Source organism: Pyrus communis, chromosome 5, assembly GCF_041283825.1.
Source record: "Pyrus communis isolate YQ-2024b chromosome 5, ASM4128382v1, whole genome shotgun sequence".
Lineage (NCBI taxonomy): Eukaryota > Viridiplantae > Streptophyta > Magnoliopsida > Rosales > Rosaceae > Pyrus > Pyrus communis.
Window position 1 is genome coordinate 14,166,482 of NC_142569.1, and position 22,407 is coordinate 14,188,888.

The following is a 22,407-nucleotide window of genomic DNA, read 5'->3' on the forward strand; positions in this document are numbered from 1 at the left end:
CCCAATTGAATGGAATTAGGACCACGATGAGGTTGAGGATAGAGGAGAGCTTTGGGATCGCCTGTCATGTGGTGGGTAGCGCCGGTGTTAGGAAACCAAGTATTGGGATCTTGGTAGTAAGCCACCTGAGAGCCTGCAAAAGGAGGAAAGGAATCTGGGCCTCCATAGCGGTGTGGACAGTGGGTAGCGTTATGCTGCGAGGTGGAGCAAGTGGGGCACCACGGGCCGGGGCCTAATAAGCCTGAGGTGGGATGACTAGAGAAGCCACGCAGGTCGGCCCAATGGTGTTGAGCAGACGGCCCAGGCCAGGATTGCTGAGAATGAGGAGGGGGTCCATTCCAAGGTTGAGAATTACGGGATTGCTAATTGCGGCCAGGACGCCAGCCGAGTTGTTGACCACCGAAGTTGCGTTAGGAGCGATTGGTCCAAGTGCCACTGCAAGTACCAGAAGGTTGAGATGAAGCACGAGGTTGTTGGGTTGTGATGAGTGCAGTTTGGGTAGCGGTAGGAGTTGGGGAAGGGCGAAGGTTTTGAAGATCAAAGGCTTCAATTTTGGAGTGCAACTTTTCAAAGGTAGGAAGAGGAGTGACGTTGATGATGGCAGTGGTGAGGGTAAGGTAGTCAGAACCAAGGCCACGGAGAATGGCAGTGATGAAGTCCTCAGGGTCGACGGGACGACCAATGGCTGCAAGTTTGTCAGTGAGGGATTTGGCATGTTGGAGGTATTCATTAACAAGCTTAGAACCTTTGGAGAGATCAAGAAGTTGATAACGCAGGGCAGCGAAGTTGGTGACAGAGCCGTGAGCAAAGCGTCTTTGGAGACATGCCCAAACATCGTGAGCTAAGTCATGGCCAACGGTGAGAGCAAGAACAGGCTCCGTCAAGGTGACGGTGATGTAGCTGATGAACAATTGATCTTGTTGGTACTATTGGGCGAAAACAGGGTTGGGAGTGGTGGAAGCAGTGACAACCGAGGAACTGTCGGATTCAGAGGCAACAATGGGATGATGGATAGTGACGGTAAGGGTAGCCGCCGGGGGTGGGTAGGAGCCATCAACAAATTTCCATAAGTCATGGCCAATGAGAAAAGGGCTTGATTTGGCAAAGCCAGGTGAGATAGTTAGAATCCTTGAGTTTGAGAAATTGCGCTACAGCAGGGCCAGGAAGCGAGAAGGAAGAAGACATGAAGAAAAGCAGGATCGAAGAGGGTGGTTAAGCCGGGGAAAAGGATGATACCATGTAGAAATATATAATAAGAGGAAGAACACAGTAAGTATAGAATAATAATATTGATGGAAGTTATATTTTTCCACTGCTCATAATTAGGTATAAATATACAAGATATGCTGACGTTACATAGAGTCCTACAAAGACTGTATAACATCTAATACAAGTCCTATCATGTTTACAAAATGTAAAGATAATCATGCATCCTATAACTAAGTTGAAGTCAGAGATGACTCTGTATTAACAAGGTTTTTTAACACCGTGTTTCTTTTCAAGAAATTCAATGCCGTATCTACATATGGTATAATGGCAACAACTATCATTCATGAAATTTGGACTTACCATATTGCCTAACAAAGCTCATAATATGTATTATGAAACAAAATAGTCATCAAAGGTAAAGAATTTGGAAAGCTAAATAAATGAATTCAGTTTCATTGACTAATCAACTTAAAAGGTGTTGCTAGAAACATCTAGCATTTAGTATAGGGAATTGTTATTAGCACTTCAAATTTCTCATTCTACACTCTAAATTTTATATATTTAGAAAGAAAAATATACTTGTGAGGAGTGTAGAATGAAATTTTTAGAGTGCCAATAATAATTCCCTTTAATATAATAGTATTTCTCTCTCTAATATTTAAAAGAGATTTTGAGTTTGAATTTTGTCAGTCAAGTTCAAATTTCATTTTCATCTTTAATCTAAAAAGAAAGTGCCCCAAGAAACATGGGCCTCAGAGCAATGAGGCTTCGATATGCCTTATTGGGTAGATGAGTTTGGTCTCAATGACAATATAAGGTCAGGCCCACAGAATGATTTTTGGAATTAAAGTGGACCTAGTGACAATTTAGACATTTGCTGTTGTGGAAGAGGACTTACGTAGAAGGTATACAATTACCACCACGTGTTGTGCAAATCATACAAGTGTAAGTTTTTCTCCATATAACGTTTGTGATTAGGACTTTTGCATGACTTGCCTACTACTAACCATAGCTCAAGCTAAAAATCATTTCCCTCATGGCATAGGATGGCTTACCTAAACATTTCTTAGTGAGAAATCCTAATGCACATCCCATGTATGTTTACAATGTCAACATTTATACGTTCCTTATAAAACCTAGTGGCCTGGAATGCAACTGGACTAAAACACTGCTAAATTTGAACAGAGATGGATTGAAAACTCGAATCTAAAGGCAAAGTTTGCGTTACGGGGGCTTCTGGATTTCTGGCATCCTTGCTTATAAAGCGGCTTCTCTTGTCCGACTATCATGTAACGGGGACTGTAAGAGATCCAAGTAGGTACCGTAACCCCCAAGTCAATCTACTTGAAGTAGCATTGGATTCATTTTTTCAACACAAAACTTATGCGGTTTTCTCCATGAGTTCAAAGGAAACGAGAAGAAATTGGTGCATTTGTGGAGGTTAGAAGGAGCTAAGGAAAGACTAAGATTGGTGAAGGCAAATTTGATGGAAGAAGGCAGCTTTGATGATGCAATTTTTGGGTGCCATGGCGTTTTCCACTCTGATTCCCCTGTTTTAAAACCTTCGTCTGATCCCAAGGCACGTTGCATGTTTAACTTTTTCTCGTCAAATATATAATATGTTATGTTGTCACACCATCAATATAGATCATACATTTAAACAAAGTTTCGGCATACTAATAGCTGAGATTGATAGTCTAACACAAAGCATGCGGGACAAGAGAACGTTTTGCCTAAAATTAATAGTCTTCTACAAGAGTATTGCCCTTAACTCATGTCATGCATACACAGACAGAAATCCTGGAACCGCCTGCTGAGGGCACATTGAACATGTTGCGTTCGTGGAAGAAAAATCCGTCTCTAAGGCGCGTGGTTCTCACCTCATCTTCTGCAGCTGTAAGGGTGAGACCAGATGGGGATTTCACCTCCAATGTACCACTGGATGAGTCATCTTGGAGCTTGGTCGAACTCTGGGTGACTCTTCAGGTCTAGGTAACAATACTCTCCCTCTGTCCTTGTTAAGGTTTTTGCGTTGGTACAGATTGTTTGCTAACTGTAGTGTGTAGTCTAACCAATACAGATTTGTTCGGTGAATTCAGCATAACTTTGAATGCATCCCTTCTCATATATACTAATACCTAGCTACAAACCAAAGCAATGCCGAATTTTATTGATATGTGCTATTACATTTCTTAAGCTCAATGTTTTCTTTTTCCATGTGCATTATATATAATCTGTCCAAACCGTTTAACTGACAAATTATGCATCTGCACCTATTTCACTAGATTTGGTACCCTATGTCGAAAATTTTAGCTAAGAAAGCAGGATGGAATTTCTGCAAAGAAAATGGGATTGATATGGTTACTGTCCTACCCACCTTCGTGATCGAGCCTTGTTTGCCACCTGAGTTGTGTTCTACTGCATCAGATGTTCTTGGCCTGCTTAGAGGTACTACTACTACTACTACAGATTTATATTCATGATTTTTCGCGCTAGTTCTTCGTTTACTTAACTTCGATTTTAAGCACATTGCATGGTTATTTGTTTGAACAATCAAGCAGGGGAAATAGAGAAATTTAAGTGGCATGGAAGGATGGGATACGTTCACATTGATGATGTTGCACTCTGTCACATCTTAGTTTATGAGCATGAAAGTGCTCATGGCAGATATGTTTGTAGCTCAACAGTTATGGACAACACTGAGTTGGGTTCCTTATTATCTACAAGATATCCTTCCTTGCCTATCCCCACAAGGTTTGATATTTTTACAAGCTACAATTAATTAAGCATAATTTATTAGTTCGTGCTATGGGCCGATCCATTTTTTATGCTCCTAATTCCCTAAAAAAAAAAAAAAAAGCGGCATACGCTATGCGCCTCAGTTATATCAATGACTTTTAATCAAACTTTACATGAGAATTTTTAGGTTTGAGCAACTAGGGAGGCCACATTATTATGAGTTGAACACCTCAAAGATGGAGAGTCTAGGGTTCAAGTTCAAGAGTATCCAAGAGATGTTTGATGATTGCATTGCCTCTTTGGTGGAGCAAGGCCATCTTCCTGCATTGTAGTTAATTTATGCTCTGTGATTCTTTTGCCATATTGGCAAAGGCTGAATAAATTAATTAAGAACTTAACTAAATGTACCACCTAATCAATGGTTTGGATTCACACTATAACTACGTAGAATGTTTGGGCAAAAAATACTTCCTTTTTTTTTTTTTGGCGATACAAGCAATACTAAAAAAAAAAGAGGGATTTAAACTCAAAACCTCATACAAGCGATACTAAGGAATACCACTCTGTCTGGTGTGTACAGATGTTTGTTAATGCAGGGTCATTTTCAACCTTCAAAATAGTGCAAGCTAGGAAAAAGGCCACAAAAGGCCCAATAAAAGTTAAGCCCAAAGAAGAATAAGAAGCCCAAGGCTTAACAAAATTAAGGAGGCGGATCCCTCACTAGCGTAGTCCGACTGACCAACATAAAGTACTTTCCGACCCCCAGGACACGTGGGATGACCGACAACTTTATGGTACAAATCTTTAGGAGCAGACCTACTTAAGCACCACTCAGAGCACATGTCAAAAGTCTACGACGAGACGTAAAGGTGGTTAGGTTGCTGCTTGGAGTGACATGGTTGGCTAATCAAGACCGAGTAGGTTGCTCAACACACATTGATCTTGAAGGGCGTGCAATTCCGATTGAGCAAGTGTCTTTTCACTGCTGAATATCGACTGCTGGTCAAAAAGGTTCTTAGCACGCTAGCTGATGTGGGTGTCACATTAAATGCTAGAAAAATAAGACTAGGTGTGCCCAAGGCTTTATGAGTTCATGGAGGGCCTATATAAAGGGGTCGGAATCTCTTGTAAGGGGGTCAAACAACTTAAGGGAGATAGAATTCTAGTATTTAGCCGAGCGCTATTTGTAAACTTTGAAATCAATATAATCTGAGCAACACAGGGGATGTAGTCCTGTTTTGGGGTGAACCACTTAAATCCTGAGTCCATTTCATTTTAGATTCAATTCCAAGCCTACCAAGGGCTAATTATTCTACTTTTTGAGCTTTAACAAAGTGTCAAATGGACATCACGATTTCAAGTTGGAGTATGCGTGTTTGAGTCGTGCTTGAGTTGGCCCACTTAGTAAACAAGTTGGGTTGACCTGTTGGGCATAATCTCGACCTTGCACTTGTTATAAGCTAGGGCCACTTTTAAATGAATTGGGCTGATGATGCCTTAATTTAATGAGTTGATGTTGGCCTATTCGTTTGACACTTTTAAATGTATATGTTCTTACACCACAATTCTGAGCATGATTGAATACATAAAGATTCAACAACATAACATGCTTGAATGTTTGACATGAGAAATCAATCTCTGTCTACATATTTACTAATCATGAACTCGCAATTAACTAATAAGAGGCTTCGGTACTACCCCGGTACCGAACCGTGCCCAGGCCCATAAACTCAATTACTACTGAGAGCGAGAGGGAGGGGAAATATTTCCTTGAGATTGTTTGTTGCAGGAGTTGGAATGGACCCTCCCACCCCAACCCTAGCGGGTGGTGGATGAGGCCCCTTACAGCCACCACAAAAACCATGGTAGCTCTCCCGACCGACATTACGACACGAGTCCACGTGATCCTTGGGTGCTCATACGGCTGCAAATGCTGCCACGTGTCTCGTCGCTGCCCCACGTGACATGGACCTTCCGTTCCAGGCACACTACACTACATTACATGAAGTTTTGCTGTTGTTGTTTCCTCTTCGCGACGAGGCAGAGTGGAAAACTTGTGGAAAGTTGGCTAAAAAAACATCAAACGTGATTGGCTCGATGATAATTTGACGTATCTATCGCGTTATGTTATTAATTAATTTATTATAATATATGGATAGTAATTTCATATTTTTATAAACAAACATGTATTTTATAGTATGGTTAAATTTATAATGCAACGTAAAAGTAGTTGTGGTCACATTAAAAATATCTCGATAAATCAAACGAAACCTTCTTCTAAATCCTGCATTCACCAATAGGCACAACATGAGTTGCTAGACTTATAGATTTCAAACAACCGAGATATCAACAATGTCAAACATGAACTCATATCAGAATCTAATTTTTATTTGGTATACCGTATATACAATCATTTGAATTTCGTTGTTAATTTATAAATTTTTTAATTTAATAAAACTTGAGGAACATAAAAAGTTCATTCTAAAAAGTAATCATGCACTAATTTTTAGGATGGACATGAAGGAGTACACTAAATTAATCTAAATTGTAAATGTAGAGGAAAAAACACATTGTTCTAATCAACTTAATAAGAAACTTTATTTTTGTAATTTCTTTGACACTTGATTGGATGTGAATTCAATGTATTAATTCCTAAGCTATATATCCCTAATCATTAGTCAATTCCTTGACAAACAATAAGTCTAGACAACACCAATTTGGATGGAAATTTGTAATCAAACTAATTAATATAGCTTCAATGACTTATTAGTTCCAAGTCACATTGAGCCGAGTTTGTGGGTAAGGATTGATATGACAGAAAAATAAATGAAATGAGAGATATTATTTCATGTAATCAACCATACTGTTATCTTTATATTTCTCATCATCAGAGCCGGCTTTGAGGGGTGTAAATGGTGCCATTGTACAGGGCCCTCAAATTGGAAAGGCCTTGGATTTTTCAATTTTGCATGCATATACGTATATATAGTAGTATGTGTCTTAGTGCAAGTGGTATTATTGCTTCTTTACATTGGCCTAGGGGATGGGTTCGAAACTTGTGTCCATTTTTTTTTCAGATTATTTTTATTAAATGCATAAGCTTCCACAAAATAATATAAAAATTTCACACAATAACATGAAAATTCGAACACTGACCCTCTAGGAAAAACAATAAGCCACCTATCCACTTGTTGATTTGTTAAATTTGTTTGTGCTATTAGAATTTACAAAAGCTCAATTGAAAACTAACGTTTTTTTTTTGAACAAAAAAATTAACTTAGTACTTTGTAGGACCTCCAATTTTCGCGCATGGTCCCTGAAATCTCAAGGCCGGCCTTGCTCATCATGTGATCCGCTCACGTTATAATACATTAAGAAAAGAGAGATATCCCATTACATCCAATTTTTTTTTTTTTTCCTAAAACGGTTTTATATCCCCATGTTGTATCTCACTCTTAATATGAGATATAAGTCATGTGAAGAGTTGAGATGTGCGCGTACAAAAATGTTACTCTCTTATGGAAAACAATATGCTCGCTTTCTTTTTCCCTACGCTCATTTTCTTTTCTAGTAGTTAGATTTAATAAATTCAAAAAAGAAATTAAGAGACAAAACAAAGAAATAAGTGCAGAAAAAGAAAACGTCAGTGCTAAAATGATTTACTTTTTCTCCTCATCCGAGTCAACGTGTGGACTCGAATACGTGTATTTGTGGGTGCGTGGAAGCTTGCAAGCCCGTATTTTATACCGTGGTCCTTGGCTAGTTGGCGTAGCAAGCATTCTACGATGCCACACATTTTGTACACGAGCAAGCAAGACCACAAACAAATTTATAAAAATGATGGCGAAATATGTATATCCTTGGAGTACTATCTACACATTATTTTTTATCTTCTACTCGCATTTTTCAGTGTTCGGTTGTATGATCAAATAATTAAAAAATATCAAAAGATATAAATTAACAGAAAGTGTGTAAAAGGTAAAAAAAAAAAAAAAAAAAAATGTATGGATAACACTATCCTATCCTCAACTATATATAATACCTCAAAATTGGTCTGGCCCCATATTTCTTCACCTCTCACTAGCCTGTTCCCATCTGCATTTATCATTGAGGTCTCCGCGCATTTATAGTCTTTTACCCCACAAGGAAGGCAAATCAATTGTGACAAATCAACTTACATGTAGAAAAATGATTGGATAAATGGGAAAAAAACCTATGGTCTCTACACAGTCGTACACATATCCAAACTGTTCATATTGTGACAAAGTATTGTTAATCCACATGTTACGATATAACTGATATTTTATGGAAAAATTATATTATTAATAAACAAGGAAGTGATTTCTGAACGCCTTTGTTATTCTCATACACAATCATGTTTATTTTTGACATTTTAAAAAAAATAATGAAGGATCATAAATTTCAAAGATTAGAAACAAACAAAGGTGCATTAACGGAGAAAAATGGTTTCCCATAAAACATAAATGTGTTATGACACGACTAAATTGGTAATACTAAGGGCTGGTTTGGTATTGCTGTGCTTTGAAAAAAAGCTGCTTCTGCTGTGCTGTGAGAATAAGCAGCTGTGAAATAAAGCAGCATAGTGTTTGGTAAACTTTTTTGTAAAAGTGCTTTTGAAAAAAAAAAAAGCAGTATTAGAGTGTTTGGTAAACTTTTATGTAAAACAGATGTGAAAAAAAGCCGGTTTTTCAAAGCTAGGTTTTGCAGCTTCTTGTTTTTGGCTTTTTTCATCCAAAACTGTGAAAAAAAGCTGAAGCTGAGTGTTTACCAAACACAAAAACAGCTCCCAGCTTTTTTTGATAGTAGCTTTTTTCAGAATCACCTCAGTACCAAACCAGGTATAAATAGAGGTGTGAATATTAATAATTAAATAATATAAATGAAATAATAATATCACGTGACGGTATAAGTGTTACACAATAAAAAACAAAAGATGTAATGAAAAGCAGCTATCCAAGATCTCACCATATGCATGTTTGATACGGTTTGGGAAATTTGGGGGTCAGGTCCTTATTGAGCGATAGCCTCGGGACAAGAGCTCTATCTTCCTCTCTGTCTCTTTTCCTATCTTTGCGGCAATGCACCAGCCCCATATCTAGAAAAAAAAACCTACCACAAGTACGAACCTTTTTAGTTTTTACGCTATATCTGATACCGTACGGTAGAGACGATCGCAGAGGAACAGATCATGTAATTCATCAGGACTGGTGGTTCTTATGAAATCTGCCATTTTTGTTGATTTGTTGGAACTGGGCATGGCTGCCTTCATTGCTGTCAAAGCTCAGTGAAAACTTTCTATTCTGAGACATCAAACTCGATTTTCGAGCAGGTCCTTCCATGCAAAGTTTCCTTTTTCAGTTAATTTCTTTGCCTGCTAATCTCTAGTACTTTGAATTATGGTAATTGATGAATGATGAGTGATGTTCGATTGTTTTCCAATTCATTCTTCACTTGAAAAATAGCAAGTTCTTGATGAACTTTGGTTGCGGATTACTTTGCTAAAGTTTGAACAGTTTGACGCTGTTTGTGAGAAACGAGTTCATAGATTACGTTCTTAACTTGAGCAACTTATGTAATTTAACATTCTATTTGTTAACAATTTTTTTGTTGGTTTGTAAATTTTGTAAATTGTGAGTTAAGTGATATATGGTAATGATTACATTTACAAATTTGGGGTGGACCATTCTCCAACAATTTTTGAAAATTTAAATTAAATGATGACAGGCGGTGGATTTTCTGTTTCCAATGGAGGTCTTGAATCTGAAAGATGTTGGAGCAAACCCTAGCAACAAGCAAGCTGCTGATGTTGTGGAAAGCGGATCAGGAAGCACTTCTGCTCCAGCTGGTAGAAGGGATTCCATCAACAAGTGGATGGCATTCGGAACTGACCAGGCTTCGGCTGATCCTAAAAGCACTTCTGCCACTGATTCAAATGGAGGGTATGCTTCCAATTCCGGCAACAACCAGATTATCACAGAGAAGGAAACAATAGCAGCAAGAACAGCTGAGTGGGGTGTGGTTGTGAAATCATCAGCCATTGGAGAAGGAAGCTTCACGGGCATATCCGGAAGAAAAACTTCATCGGGGAGATTTGATTCATCTGCAAGGAGTTCTGAGGACTCAAATTATGGGGGTGAGATGGGAAATATTCCAAGGGTTTCTAATGAGTTGAAGGCAGCTTTGTCTACGCTTCAGCAGACTTTTGTTGTTTCTGATGCCACAAAACCTGATTGCCCAATTATGTATGCTAGTAGTGGCTTCTTTGGGATGACCGGGTATTCTTCGAAGGAGGTCATTGGCCGGAACTGGTAAGCTGCTAATTTTAGCACATTTTGATTTGCCCAGATGTGTTGGATAATTAAACGCTCACACAATCTAACATGTTATGTTGTTAAATTGTTAATTTAAACTACTTTGATAATTATGTGGTAATATAGTCTGATATGCATGGCCGAGTATCAATTTGGGCCATTTCTTGAATATATTATTTTTGTTTCAGTGTACGGTGATTTGACAACATAACATGTTGGAATGAGTTACTCTATAATTAGTGGTGGTGATGATAAAAGTCCTCCTATGGTTTTTTTTTTTTTTTGGTGGTGCTACCCACACACCACTCTTTAATATTGAGAGCGGTGTGAGGATAGAACCAACATTTTTTTCCGGGTGACTGTCATTTATTTCTTGCACCCCGGCCATCGTTTTGGGCTAAACCAAACAGGTGCTATAAATACACAGTGAGTTGAAATTAGGACATAATTACCGCGCAACCGCACTTCTTTCAGTTCATCCCCTTCTGTAATTTTAGGGTTTCGTTCAGTTTCGGTCCAAATTTCTCGTCCGAGTTTCAATTAGCCACGATGTGTGGCTCCACCTTCGCCAAGAAGAAGAGATCGAAAAGAAAGGAAACCAATTGGCGCCCTAAAATTGTGATGTTTTGGGTGCAGCCGATTTCTTCAGGGACCGGAAACGGACCGGAACGAAGTGGCGAAAATCCGAGACGCAGTCAAGACCGGGAAAAGCTACTGCGGTAGGCTCTTCAACTACAAGAAAGATGGAACTCCCTTCTGGAATCTTCTCACGATTACCCCAATCAAAGATGAGCAGGGAAACACCATCAAATTTATTGGGTCAGTCCCCAAACTTCTGAATTTTATGATTTGTTTTGTAATTTGAACGCTACATATTGATTTTAATAAGTTTGTTTGTTTGTTTTTTTTTTTCTTTCGAAGAATTTTGAGCATTCTGGTAAACAGTTTACTTATTGATTTTGCAGAATGCAGGTTGAGGTCAGCAAGTACACAGAAGGGGTGAATGACAAGGCACTGAGGCCGAATGGATTGCCAAAGTCGCTAATCCGCTATGATTGTAAGCAAAATTGGTCAATTTTCGGAGTTTTATATGGTTTTCTTACTTCATTTCTAATGGAATTGTGTTGTTTATGGATCAGCTCGCCAGAAGGAGACGGCGTTAGGCTCCCTTACGGAAGTTGTCCAAACAGTAAGACATCCACGTTCTCACATCCAGGATGTGAGTCATGATACTGCCAGCATTCATGAGGAGCAGGACAGCCTCAACCCTGATTATGTTCTGCCTAAATCTGCTGCAACTGCAAGTATGAGCACAGCTGGTAGACAAACTCCTCAATCGGATGTGAAAGGCGATAAATTTCACAGCATGAGCTCTCCTATCGATGCAGGCAAAATATCTCGAAAGTCAGGACGCACTTCCTCTATTGGGTGAGTACATTCTATTTTCAAATCCAAATTGTAATTGTTCACCAGTGTTTAATGCTATATTCCCCTGTATTTCAATATTTAAAAGTTACATTTAAAGTCAGTTTGACCACCATTTGATCAGGTGTTTGATGTTATCATGCAGATTTAAAACACGGTCTCTAAGCTCTGCAAGCAGGCATGAAAAAGAACCTATTATTGAACCGGAGGTTTTGATGACCACAGATATAGAGCCCTCTGACAATTGGGACAGTACTGAAAGAGAAAGGGATATACGCCAAGGAATTGACTTGGCAACCACATTGGAACGCATTGAAAAGAACTTTGTGATTAGTGATCCTAGAATTCCAGATTGCCCCATTGTAAGAATAATTATTTTTAATATGCAACTTTCTTCCAGTCTCACTCTCATTCAAATATATTCCTATTTTCATTTTCCACCTCTCTACATTGATGTTGCACTACCATATGAATGCACTTTGCCGAGGATCCCATATTATACAACCTCATGTAACCACTTAGAGCCATAACTAATGATTTTTACTCACATAGAGTAAGTTCAGTTGTTGATTTGTTGTTTTCTAGCGCCACCTTTTTCGGAATTTGATCTACAATTTTCTTGTAGTTTCTCTATCCAACTTATAATGCATCTTGCAAGCCAAACTCAATTTCAAGCATATAAGAGAGCATTTGAGTTGTGTAGTTCTTTTATTAAGATATCTAGCTGCAGACTGCGGATCACTGCATATGATAGGTGATAGTATAGTTACTTCATTTTACTTGCTTGCTTTCCTGTACTGGTAATGCGTGCCGGAACAAGATTGCTCACTGTCATTAATACTAATATTCCCAAGGAAGATTCAGTTCACATTTTCCTTTATTATGCACTTAAGAAGCATCATGATTTTCACTGAAAAATTACTCGAATTAAAGTGTATGGTTTATGTTATGCATGGTGCATGTTATATTTGAAAATGAGTTTAATAGTCCTTTGACTCTTTTCTGTGCAGATATTTGCATCTGATAGCTTCTTAGAACTGACAGAATATACCCGTGAAGAAATTTTGGGAAGAAATTGTCGGTAGGAAGTGTACTCTATTTATGCATTTTTCTTAACAAGGTCATTTACTTCCTGCTGTTTAACTTAAGCATGTTATATTGTATTCTTGTTATCCGTTTATAATTATCAATTAGGTAACTTAGAGTCTTAGTCCAATTTCCTCTATCTAACATGAATCGTATGAAATTAGAATTAAGACTTATTTTTCATTGTTGCTTTCTATTCCTCCTATCTAGTATATTGTTCTTGTGTATGAGAAACTATATTAGAGATGGCAATAGGAATTTAATCTTCTTTCTCTGTTTCATAGTTTTCTCCAGGGACCTGAAACAGATCAAGCAACTGTCGCAAAGATAAGAGATGCCATTAGAGAACAAAGGGAAATTACTGTACAGTTGATCAACTATACAAAGAGTGGTAAGCAGCTTTGGAATTTCTGATGCTGTACATATCTATAATGCCAGTTAATTGAATTGCTGGTTCATGCCGGCTGGAAGACAAGAATATAAATGACATTTGATTGCCAAGTGCCATGTGGTGTATAAATTCTTTTTCTGTTTAACTTGCTCCGTTTGTTTTGGAGGTTTTGCGTTACATCTTCGTTTCCTAATGGTTATCATTTCTTTAATTGCAGGAAAAAAGTTTTGGAATTTATTTCATTTGCAGCCCATGCGTGACCAGAAGGTAACTTTGTGATTCTTATTGTAGGTTCAAACTTGTTTCTGATCAAATTCTCCTTCATACCTTATTTTGGCCTTTATGTTGAGTTGATTTTAATTTTTATAGGGTGAACTTCAATATTTCATTGGTGTCCAACTGGATGGGAGTGGTCATGTGGAACCTCTGCGAAATCGCCTATCAGAGAGCACAGAGCTAGAAGGTTCTAAATTGGTAATTATTTTCCTATTATTTGGATACTGTCAATAGAACTTAATTATTTATGTACTGTTGTAGTCATGATGCTGATGCCTTCCTAATGTGACAGTTCTAAATAGTCAGAAGAATATCTTTTCAAAGCAATGCCAATTATTTTGGAAGTTGGCTAGAAATTGAATATATATTCCAATAGCCTGATCATTCAGCATATGGCCCAATTAATTGAGGGAGATAAAAAAGGAGAAGTAGATTGCTAGGTAACAAACTTGTTTTCACCTTTCAACATACACTGCATTTTAGAAAAAAAATACTTACGGTTTTGGGCATTTGATATCATGGACAAGATGAGCAATAAATAGATGCTTTTAAAACTGATGAACCTTTTGTTCTATGCACTCACATCAGCAAATTTTCAATCCATGTTTGGCGTACTCTTATCACTGGTCTCATTGATATATATTTAATACCTTTTTCATGTACTACTGCTGATGTTTAAGTGTTTTTCTCTATATTATCAGGTCAAAGCTACAGCACACAATGTTGATGAGGCTGTCCGAGAACTTCCTGATGCCAACTTGGTAAGGTACTCTTTTTGCGCTGAGTTAAAATGTCCAATGAGTTGATTGGTTGTATTTTCTAAATTAAATAAACATTTAAATATATTCTATTGAGATATTTCAGATTCAGATTTGGTTAATAATTGGTATTGAAAAATAATGTAAAATATCTGTGATTTTAATAATTTACACTTCATTTCATTTTTGGTTGCTACATCTTTTATGCAATCATAGGATCTAATATCTTTACGGCTATAATTTGGAACTATAGCTGATGCAACTTTTATATTATACAATTATTTAGAAACCAGAAGATTTATGGGCAATTCATTCTCAGCCTGTCTTCCCAAGGCCTCACAAAAGGGAAAATCCTTCTTGGACAGCAATACGAGAGGTATCAATCCATTTTTCAAATAATATTTTTGTGTTAAACTTCATGTACTCTAGGTTAAGAATTTTATTAGTCTACTTAAACTGGCTATCCGGATTCATATTTATAACTTCCTTTCTCTTGTAGCTGAGGTAATAGAAATACAGGCAATTTAGAATTAATTGTCAAGTGATATCACTTGGAGTGTTTTGACTAACATCGCTATTACTTATATCCAGCATTCAGATGTTTTAGCTTTCTTATTTACCATTGCGTTGCATTGTGGTGGTGTTGACATCTATTTTAGTTTCTGTAGTCTCTAGGCCACTACAAGTTACAGTTACTTCTTGATTGTGTTGAGAATCAAGATATAGTGTTTATGAGCTTCACAAGTTTTTGCATAAGCTGTCTCCATCACTAATGCCTTTTTAATAATCTTATTCATTTTCTATAGATTACTGCTCGTGGTGAAAAAATTGGTCTACATCATTTTAAGCCCATAAAACCATTGGGATGCGGTGATACTGGAAGGTACTGCAATTTTTCACCTTTGATGATGTATGTAATTGAGTGGTGTTCAGCTACGGTTATTGTTGTCATTTCTTTGTCTAAAATTGTATTTATATTCAGGTTATTAGGCAATTGTTTATACAATGCATACAAAAAATATTCATTATCTGGCTTCTGGATCTCTAATTTTCAGTTACGTTACTATGGTATTTTTGCAGTGTACATTTGGTGGAACTACAAGGTACAGGTGAACTGTATGCTATGAAGGCAATGGAGAAGTCAATAATGTTGAACCGTAACAAGGTATGTAAGTGAACAGCTGCATTCTTCAGCAGTGAATAAGCATACATCTCAGCAGTGTCCACAAAAGGAGCTTTGCAATTTTGTGCATGAATGTGTCACTTGCGCGCCTTTGCATGTCTGGCTCTTGATTGCACATGTGTGGTTTTTGCACGCATACACATATGGATGCCCATTTTTGTTTGTGCATAACCAGTATAACATCTTTATATATCTCTGAGGGTCACATATTGCTATTTTATATTACAGGTTCACCGAGCATGCATTGAGAGGGAGATAATTTCGCTACTCGACCATCCTTTTCTTCCCACACTGTACACCTCATTTGAGGTAATTCTGCATGTGAATATTTTGGATACATCCATGCATGCATATGCATGTGCACTAATAAGCATAGACATATCTGATTGGGAGTCAGTTCAATCCTCTACATTATCTAAATCAAATATATCTTCTTGTTAGTGAATACTATCTTAACCCCAAAAAGCTAAACCTATGTTGCGGCAACATTAGAGGACAGACAGACACTGTTCCTTCTAATGATTGTACATGTTTTACAAAGGAATTATTCTTGTAGAATTCAAATAAATGAAAGAGGAAATTGGATTTCTCTTTTTAGTTGGAGGGCCAACTTATACAGTTCATTGAACTTACAAGGCCAAGTTTAATAACATATCAGTATTTCTTCAAGGGGATTTTCATACATACAACATGATTTTTCTACTATTTTCGAATTGGTGTCTGTTATACAAGTAATCCAGCCATGACCTGTCATATGCTTGGCAAGCATGACAAGTAAAAATAGATATCTGGACTCCGTGTCTCCAATTCTACAATCGTTTATGGACTGCATTTGACTTTTAACTACGTTGGTGTTGGTTCTATAAATCCTATGGAAAAGAAGACCAAACAGGGTTCAAAGAGAGTTGTAATAAGTTGGTTAATTGTCTTCAAGCTTCATGTACGCAGCTTGAAATTTTCTAATTTACTGACTTATGGTATAAGTTCAAGTATACTGATTTTTTTTTTTCATCTCCTCAGACTTCCACGCACGTTTGTTTGATATCAGACTTTTGCAGTGGTGGAGAGTTATTTGCTTTACTTGACAAGCAGCCGATGAAATTATTTAAGGAGGAATCTGCGAGGTACTTTTACTTTTGTACTCTTAACATCTCTTGGTACCAAATTAAAGCTACCCACTATTGATTGGATTTAATGATAGGAAAACATTAATCTGATTTTGCTACTTTAAACTCTTGCTTGTGTGGGATTCAACTACAGTTCAGTAATTTCTAGGGAGAGATGCTGTGCTTTGTGTTGATTGACATTCAACATGAATCCAAATGCGGTTGTGTATGCTTTCTATTTTGCTAATGATGAAAGTTAATGATAACTATTGGATTTGTTTGTGATATAACTAAGGATCGAAAGTTTAGCTGCAGAAGATAATGATCCATGTTTTCTAGGAGATACATTGTACTATTTGGTTGATGGAAGAGATTTATTATAATTTCAATTTCCTCTTACGAAGTGGTACCAGTCATGGAACAAAATTTTCAGCAGCCTAAAACCTTACTTAGGTTTAAAATGTGACAAAACCATATGCACCCCAATTCTGTTAAGGTAGATTTCAAAAGATGGGTGGAGACAGGGCTACCCTTGGGCATAACCGTGTCCACCACTGCTGGTAGCTAACACTTTTATTCATTGTTGTGGACGGTGGACCTATGGTCATGTGAAGCAGAAATTGATGTTTGGTACATATGAATTGCAGACTTTTTACTATTAGGTTGATTGCAGACTTTCTACAGTCAATTTTTTAACTATCTATAAAGTAGATGTATTCTCATCTATGAAGTAGATGTATTCTCAAAACATTATTGTTTTAACTTTCATTATATGCCAGGTTCTATGCGGCAGAGGTGGTTATTGCATTGGAATATCTTCACTGTCTAGGTATTTTGATTAAATGATATGAACATTTTCTGTGCTCCACTTCTCTATTCAATATTCTTTCTAATTGTTTTCTAGTCTAATAAAAAATGGGAAGAAAACCTCGTGAAGTTATTGGTGTTCTTCGCAAATCCTGTGGTTAACATTTACTGTTTAGTTAATTTTCCTGACACTAACTATAATCAGATGGAACGTGAGTTATTCCCTGGGTATAAGGATTAGCATTTGAAGCATGGGAATCCAACCCAGGATTGACTGATTATAACATATCGGTGTCATTTATGATGAAGGACATCTCAGTCCTCTTGCTTTTTTGCTGACTATGCCTGTGGCTTCTTACAGGAATAGTATATCGCGACCTTAAGCCTGAAAATATTTTACTCCATAAGGATGGGCATATTGTCTTAGCAGATTTTGATTTGTCGTTTATGACATCATGTAAACCCCTGGTACAAAATCACAATCCTCACTTCTCTCTTTACAGACGTACTCTTCTTATTTGTTATTGTATAATTTTTTCCATTGCACAGATTATAAGGCATCAATCGCCTAACAAGAAAAGAAGATCGAGGAGTCAACCACCACCAACATTTGTTGCAGAACCAGTCACACAATCAAATTCATTTGTTGGAACTGAAGAGTACATTGCTCCTGTACGGTGATCACTTTCCATTATGGTTTTAGGTCATCCTACTTTCAATATTTTCATTAGCGTATTAGATAGAGGGGCATGCCTTGTTTTCGTATGGTTCCATAATATTGGTTAACACCTCAGAAAACATTTTCATGCATAGTCACTACATGGAACTCAGGATCAAAACACATCATGAACTTTTCATCAACAGTAAAATGTATGCATGTGCTTCAAACCATGCTAACTGGCGCTGACATTTTGTATGTCATGTTCTGAAATACTTGTATTACTACAAATCTGGTCAGCTATATTGTTACAGACTACAGAGCCTATATATTTTCAAAGTTCCTAAGGTGCTTGATTTCAGGAAATTATTACTGGTGCAGGCCACAGCAGTGCTATTGATTGGTGGGCTCTTGGTAAGCATTAAATTTCACCGAAATTCTTACTAATGCTTATGAAGGAATCAATTTTTCAAGTACCACTACTTTGAAAATTACTTTGGTATTCGAAAGTGTGCATATAATAAAAATTTCCAATCATGTTATCATGGAGTTATTCCCGCCCTACTGGGTAGCTCCTACTTTCTTTGTAGAGCTGCAGTACATTTTATCACCAATGCTTTTGTTTATGATTGGAATTCAGGTATTTTGTTGTATGAGATGCTGTATGGCCGTACACCTTTCAGGGGTAAAAATAGGCAGAGGACATTCACCAACATCCTGCACAAAGATCTCACGTTTCCAGGCAGTATTCCGGTATATCTAAGATTGAACTGTGCATCTATTCTGTCATTTTGGACCTTGCGATCTAAAGATGGATGAAGTTTTAATATTGCGTTTGTATAGTCATTATTTGAAGCTTTGAGCTAATTATGCACCCGCTAACATTACTTGATGTTCCAGGTAAGCCTTGCAGCACGGCAGTTGATAAATGCATTGTTGCAGAGAGACCCAGACGCACGTTTAGGATCCAATACTGGTGCAAATGAAATCAAGCAACATCCTTTCTTCCGTGGAATTAATTGGCCTTTGATTCGTTGCATGGTAGGGATACATCCATCATTGTTTGATGATAAATTGAAAATACCGGTTTCTAAATACCAATAGTGATCTAGAGAGCCCATCCAGGATTTGAATTCTTAGTAATCTGATGAAGGCATTAAGTTCTAGTTTTCCTGTCAATTACGTCTTGAAATTGTGTGTTTTCTGAACGCAGAGCCCTCCGCCATTAGAAGCACCTCTTCAACCTATTGAAAAAGATCCAAAGGCCAAGGATATAACGTGGGAAGATGATGGAGTCCTTGTAAATTTAGCGGATTTGGATATTTTCTAAAGGTCAGTTTAATATCTCTTACATAGATTACGTTTTTCTTTACTTGCTGCTGATTTAGTATAATTTTTTGTTAAGCCGTCACCGCAGACCTCGCATTAAAGACATCGGATGTATGGTATCTGGTTGTTATTACACTCTCATTTGTTTACTTTGAACTTTGCAGGACAAGGTCTTTTTCCCCAGTCTTCCTGTACAGCAAACCTCTCCTTCGGAGCATGAAATTCAAATCTTTCAGGCGGAAAGAAACGGATAAGAGAGTTCGTGTCTGGGATGGGTGCAGTAGAGTTGTATAAGAAACCAACAGAGAAGTAGAACTTACAACAAGCGAGCATATTTAACCGCGAATAAATGTTGTTAATTAGTTCAAAATTAATACAACTTAGATACGATGTTAATATGAATGCATGCCATAAACCCAGAAGTTCATGTTTAATTGTATATTGGACTCCATTTACATTTTAGTTTTCAACCCAAGGAAACATGTGAAACGTTGGCCTTCGTACTTCAGCCACTAGCATATCACAGTGACCCTGTCAATGCATACCATTGTCTGAGGGAGACCATAAACACAAGTATTGTGAAATTTTAGGGCCTTTGGTAAACGTTTCGTTTTTAGTTTGTCGACAAGCGATGCAAAAGAAATGTATATATTTTTCCTCCATCTCTAGTAAAAAACAATTGGGATGGATTTTGAGAAGAACGTAAGAATGTTCATCTCTAAAAAGCACAAAAAATACCTCAAACAGAAGCTATGAATAAACCATCCACGCAGGACATATAATCAACGACAATTCGGAGAACATTTCATTGTACAATCCTTAAACTGCATACGTACCCAAAAACGCACATCAGTTATTACAAAAAATTTCAAAATAACGATAACAATTTTAATACAGAAACACTTCAATGTGTATTGATACAACGGGTGACCATATGCTTGTTCCTCGTTACTTGGTTGCCTGCGCGATTATATTACTTATCGAACTAGCTTGCTCTTTTGCAGTCTCCACCAAAGAATCCTAGAACCAAGAAATATGATGCAATTAGCGAGGATGGAAACATTTGACAACAAATGGCACCGATCTAAGAATAACCTATACCTGTGCAGCTATCAATCGTGCAACTGTTTTCTTGCTCGATTCTTGAAGTTCACCAGCAATCAAAATTTCATCCAGTATATAGTAGGCCTACCATGTTGAACAGTAGCAAATGATCAAGCCAGATATCAACATAAATCAGAAAAATGTCGTATGAGGACTCTGGCAAATTTTAGCATTGGTATGGCAAACATGTGGACAAAAACAGTAAAAACCAACTTCTTTGTAATGCAATTCTGAAAAACAGAAAAGGCGACTCTTAGACAAGCACTAAACACATACCTTGTGGAAGTTAAATATCAAATCCAGTTCACAGACCTGTAAGTATAAACATATTATTAGTACACGGTACAACAACATCCTTGATCAAAATGAAATGAAGAATATAATGCAATCACTCACACTGCCAAAGTATCGGTCGAGAATCTCAACATAATGATGAATCATTTCAAGGACCTCTAATTCGTTATCTTCTTGATCAATACACATGCAGAAATACAGACTGGCATATCTGCAAAACACGTTCACAGAAATTCAGTAGCGGAAGTCGAAGACAGGCCACTCACTAATAATTCTACCCCTAGAAGAGCAAAAACAAAATCACATCTCTCTGCATCACCTTTTATAAACAACTTTGTATCCTCTCCAATCCACAAAATTACAGAGTTTGGGACCTCGCGCAAGAATTACTCCACTGAGCTCACGGAGAACCTTATCAAGATGCAAGATCATACACACACGGTGATAACAATGTGAGAATCGAAAGCAATTCTCATAACAAGAATAAAAAGGTGTTCATGTTGCTATTCTTCTTGGAATTATAAATTCTAGCGACGATTAAACAACCCAAAAAACTAGATGAGATTTACTGACAATACCTTACTTCTTTCCTTTTGGGTATAAGGAGAATACCATTTTGTCAACCTCACTTTTCCTTGTCTGCTTATTAGAAGCACAAATTGAATCTAACAACATAAACCATTATCAGATCAGTAACTAAACTAAAAACCCAAATAAAATTTAATCAATTTAACCCCAGTAATGCTGCAAAATCACAAATTTCTTACTGAAATACAAATTCCAACAAATTTTGCATCGTTTTGAGTAATGGCATGGCAAAGATGGATCACATAGTAATTTTATACAACTATAAAAACCCATAATTTTTTCATCACAAAACAAATCGAAACACGAAAAGAATCCAGATTAGTAATGATCGATTGCTAATTGGACCCAGATCTGAAAATTCTAATTTCTTGCAACCCAATCTAGGAAATTGAAATTTGAGGACGAGAAAAGGGAAAACAACTAATCGGTACATTGCGAGATTTGAGAGATGAGTTAGAATTACCATGGCTGCGTTCTCTGCGGCGATCGATTGCTTGCCCTGCTTCAAAGCTTGAAGATTTCACCAAAACCCAGCTCCAAGCTTCTATTAATCTCTCTCGCTGGTCTCAGGAAAAAGCGAGGCAAAATTCCAGGTTGGGCTGAAAACCAATTTCTGAGGCCCAAAATGCCCATAATAAATTCTCTTGCAATTTTAATATACAAAAAAAAAAAAAAAAAAAAACCCATAATATTTCAAATTGTAAATTTTGTCTTGTATAAATGTGTAACGGAAAAAATATATGTGGAAATCATTTTTCTATTGGAAACCGTTTAGTCATTTGATTTATATTGTAAAATTTTACTGCTTATCGATAATACTGTGACTGGTACCAAGTTGATAACTAAATGTTTCAACTACAACGATTTTTCATAAAGATGGCCTTTCAATGATGACCAATTGAAAATACGAGAACCAAATTGACTAGAGGGTAAAACATGGGGACCATTTCAATATACCAATGGCTACATGAATGTACAAAGAAACTTAGTAAACTCATGTATTTGTCAAAATGGAGTACACATAACATTACTAATAACACAAGTGTTCATAAGAAAGTTATTGCAATGCCAATTAAGAAAATTTTTCTTCTTTCAACTAATGGAAAACATACCAAACAAATC

The 22,407-nt window shown here is 37.1% G+C and overlaps 2 protein-coding genes and 1 pseudogene across 6 annotated transcripts; 2 read left to right on the plus strand and 1 right to left on the minus strand.

Annotated features, from left to right (window-relative positions):
* The first annotated feature begins 2,396 nt into the window (after positions 1-2,396).
* On the plus strand, positions 2,397-4,280 carry LOC137724377 (tetraketide alpha-pyrone reductase 1-like; annotated as a pseudogene).
* A 4,603-nt stretch (positions 4,281-8,883) lies between these two features.
* On the plus strand, positions 8,884-19,738 carry LOC137724574 (phototropin-2). Of its 5 annotated transcripts, none has more exons than XM_068463339.2 (24): positions 8,884-9,298; positions 9,694-10,277; positions 10,917-11,099; positions 11,246-11,337; positions 11,420-11,708; positions 11,851-12,067; positions 12,716-12,786; positions 13,076-13,182; positions 13,400-13,449; positions 13,552-13,656; positions 14,160-14,219; positions 14,503-14,592; positions 15,023-15,099; positions 15,297-15,381; positions 15,628-15,708; positions 16,420-16,523; positions 17,285-17,334; positions 17,674-17,780; positions 17,862-17,984; positions 18,333-18,384; positions 18,611-18,723; positions 18,871-19,011; positions 19,184-19,302; positions 19,464-19,738. In XM_068463339.2, the coding sequence occupies exons 2-23, from the start codon at positions 9,715-9,717 to the stop codon at positions 19,298-19,300; spliced, it is 2,877 nt and encodes a 958-aa protein (XP_068319440.2). In that variant the 5' UTR covers positions 8,884-9,298; positions 9,694-9,714; the 3' UTR covers positions 19,301-19,302; positions 19,464-19,738. The 5 variants fall into 5 exon arrangements, 4 of the variants coding, with proteins under 4 accessions (XP_068319440.2, XP_068319441.2, XP_088550623.1 ...); XM_068463340.2 differs by having other exon boundaries at positions 8,907-9,326; XR_011067459.2 differs by having other exon boundaries at positions 8,930-9,298; positions 18,271-18,384.
* A 312-nt stretch (positions 19,739-20,050) lies between these two features.
* Positions 20,051-21,887, minus strand: LOC137724575 (AP-1 complex subunit sigma-1). Its single transcript, XM_068463341.2, has 7 exons — positions 21,749-21,887; positions 21,276-21,362; positions 21,017-21,108; positions 20,800-20,908; positions 20,680-20,715; positions 20,401-20,487; positions 20,051-20,319 (listed from the first exon to the last, which is right to left on the minus strand). The coding sequence occupies exons 1-7, from the start codon at positions 21,749-21,751 to the stop codon at positions 20,248-20,250; spliced, it is 486 nt and encodes a 161-aa protein (XP_068319442.1). The 5' UTR covers positions 21,752-21,887; the 3' UTR covers positions 20,051-20,247.
* Between the last annotated feature and the right edge of the window lie 520 nt (positions 21,888-22,407).

Excerpts from the sequence above, each read along its gene's own strand:
- LOC137724574 (XM_068463339.2), top strand. The coding sequence starts at position 9,715 with ATGGAGGTCTTGAATCTGAAAGATGTTGGAGCAAACCCTAGCAACAAG. Across the intron at positions 13,657-14,159 it reads AGCTAGAAGGTTCTAAATTG|GTCAAAGCTACAGCACACAA; the intron begins GTAATTATTTTC and ends CTATATTATCAG. Across the intron at positions 18,724-18,870 it reads CGTTTCCAGGCAGTATTCCG|GTAAGCCTTGCAGCACGGCA; the intron begins GTATATCTAAGA and ends TTGATGTTCCAG.
- LOC137724575 (XM_068463341.2), bottom strand. Across the intron at positions 21,109-21,275 it reads CCCAAAAGGAAAGAAGTAAG|GTTCTCCGTGAGCTCAGTGG; the intron begins GTATTGTCAGTA and ends CATCTTGATAAG. Across the intron at positions 20,716-20,799 it reads TCGACCGATACTTTGGCAGT|GTCTGTGAACTGGATTTGAT; the intron begins GTGAGTGATTGC and ends TTATACTTACAG.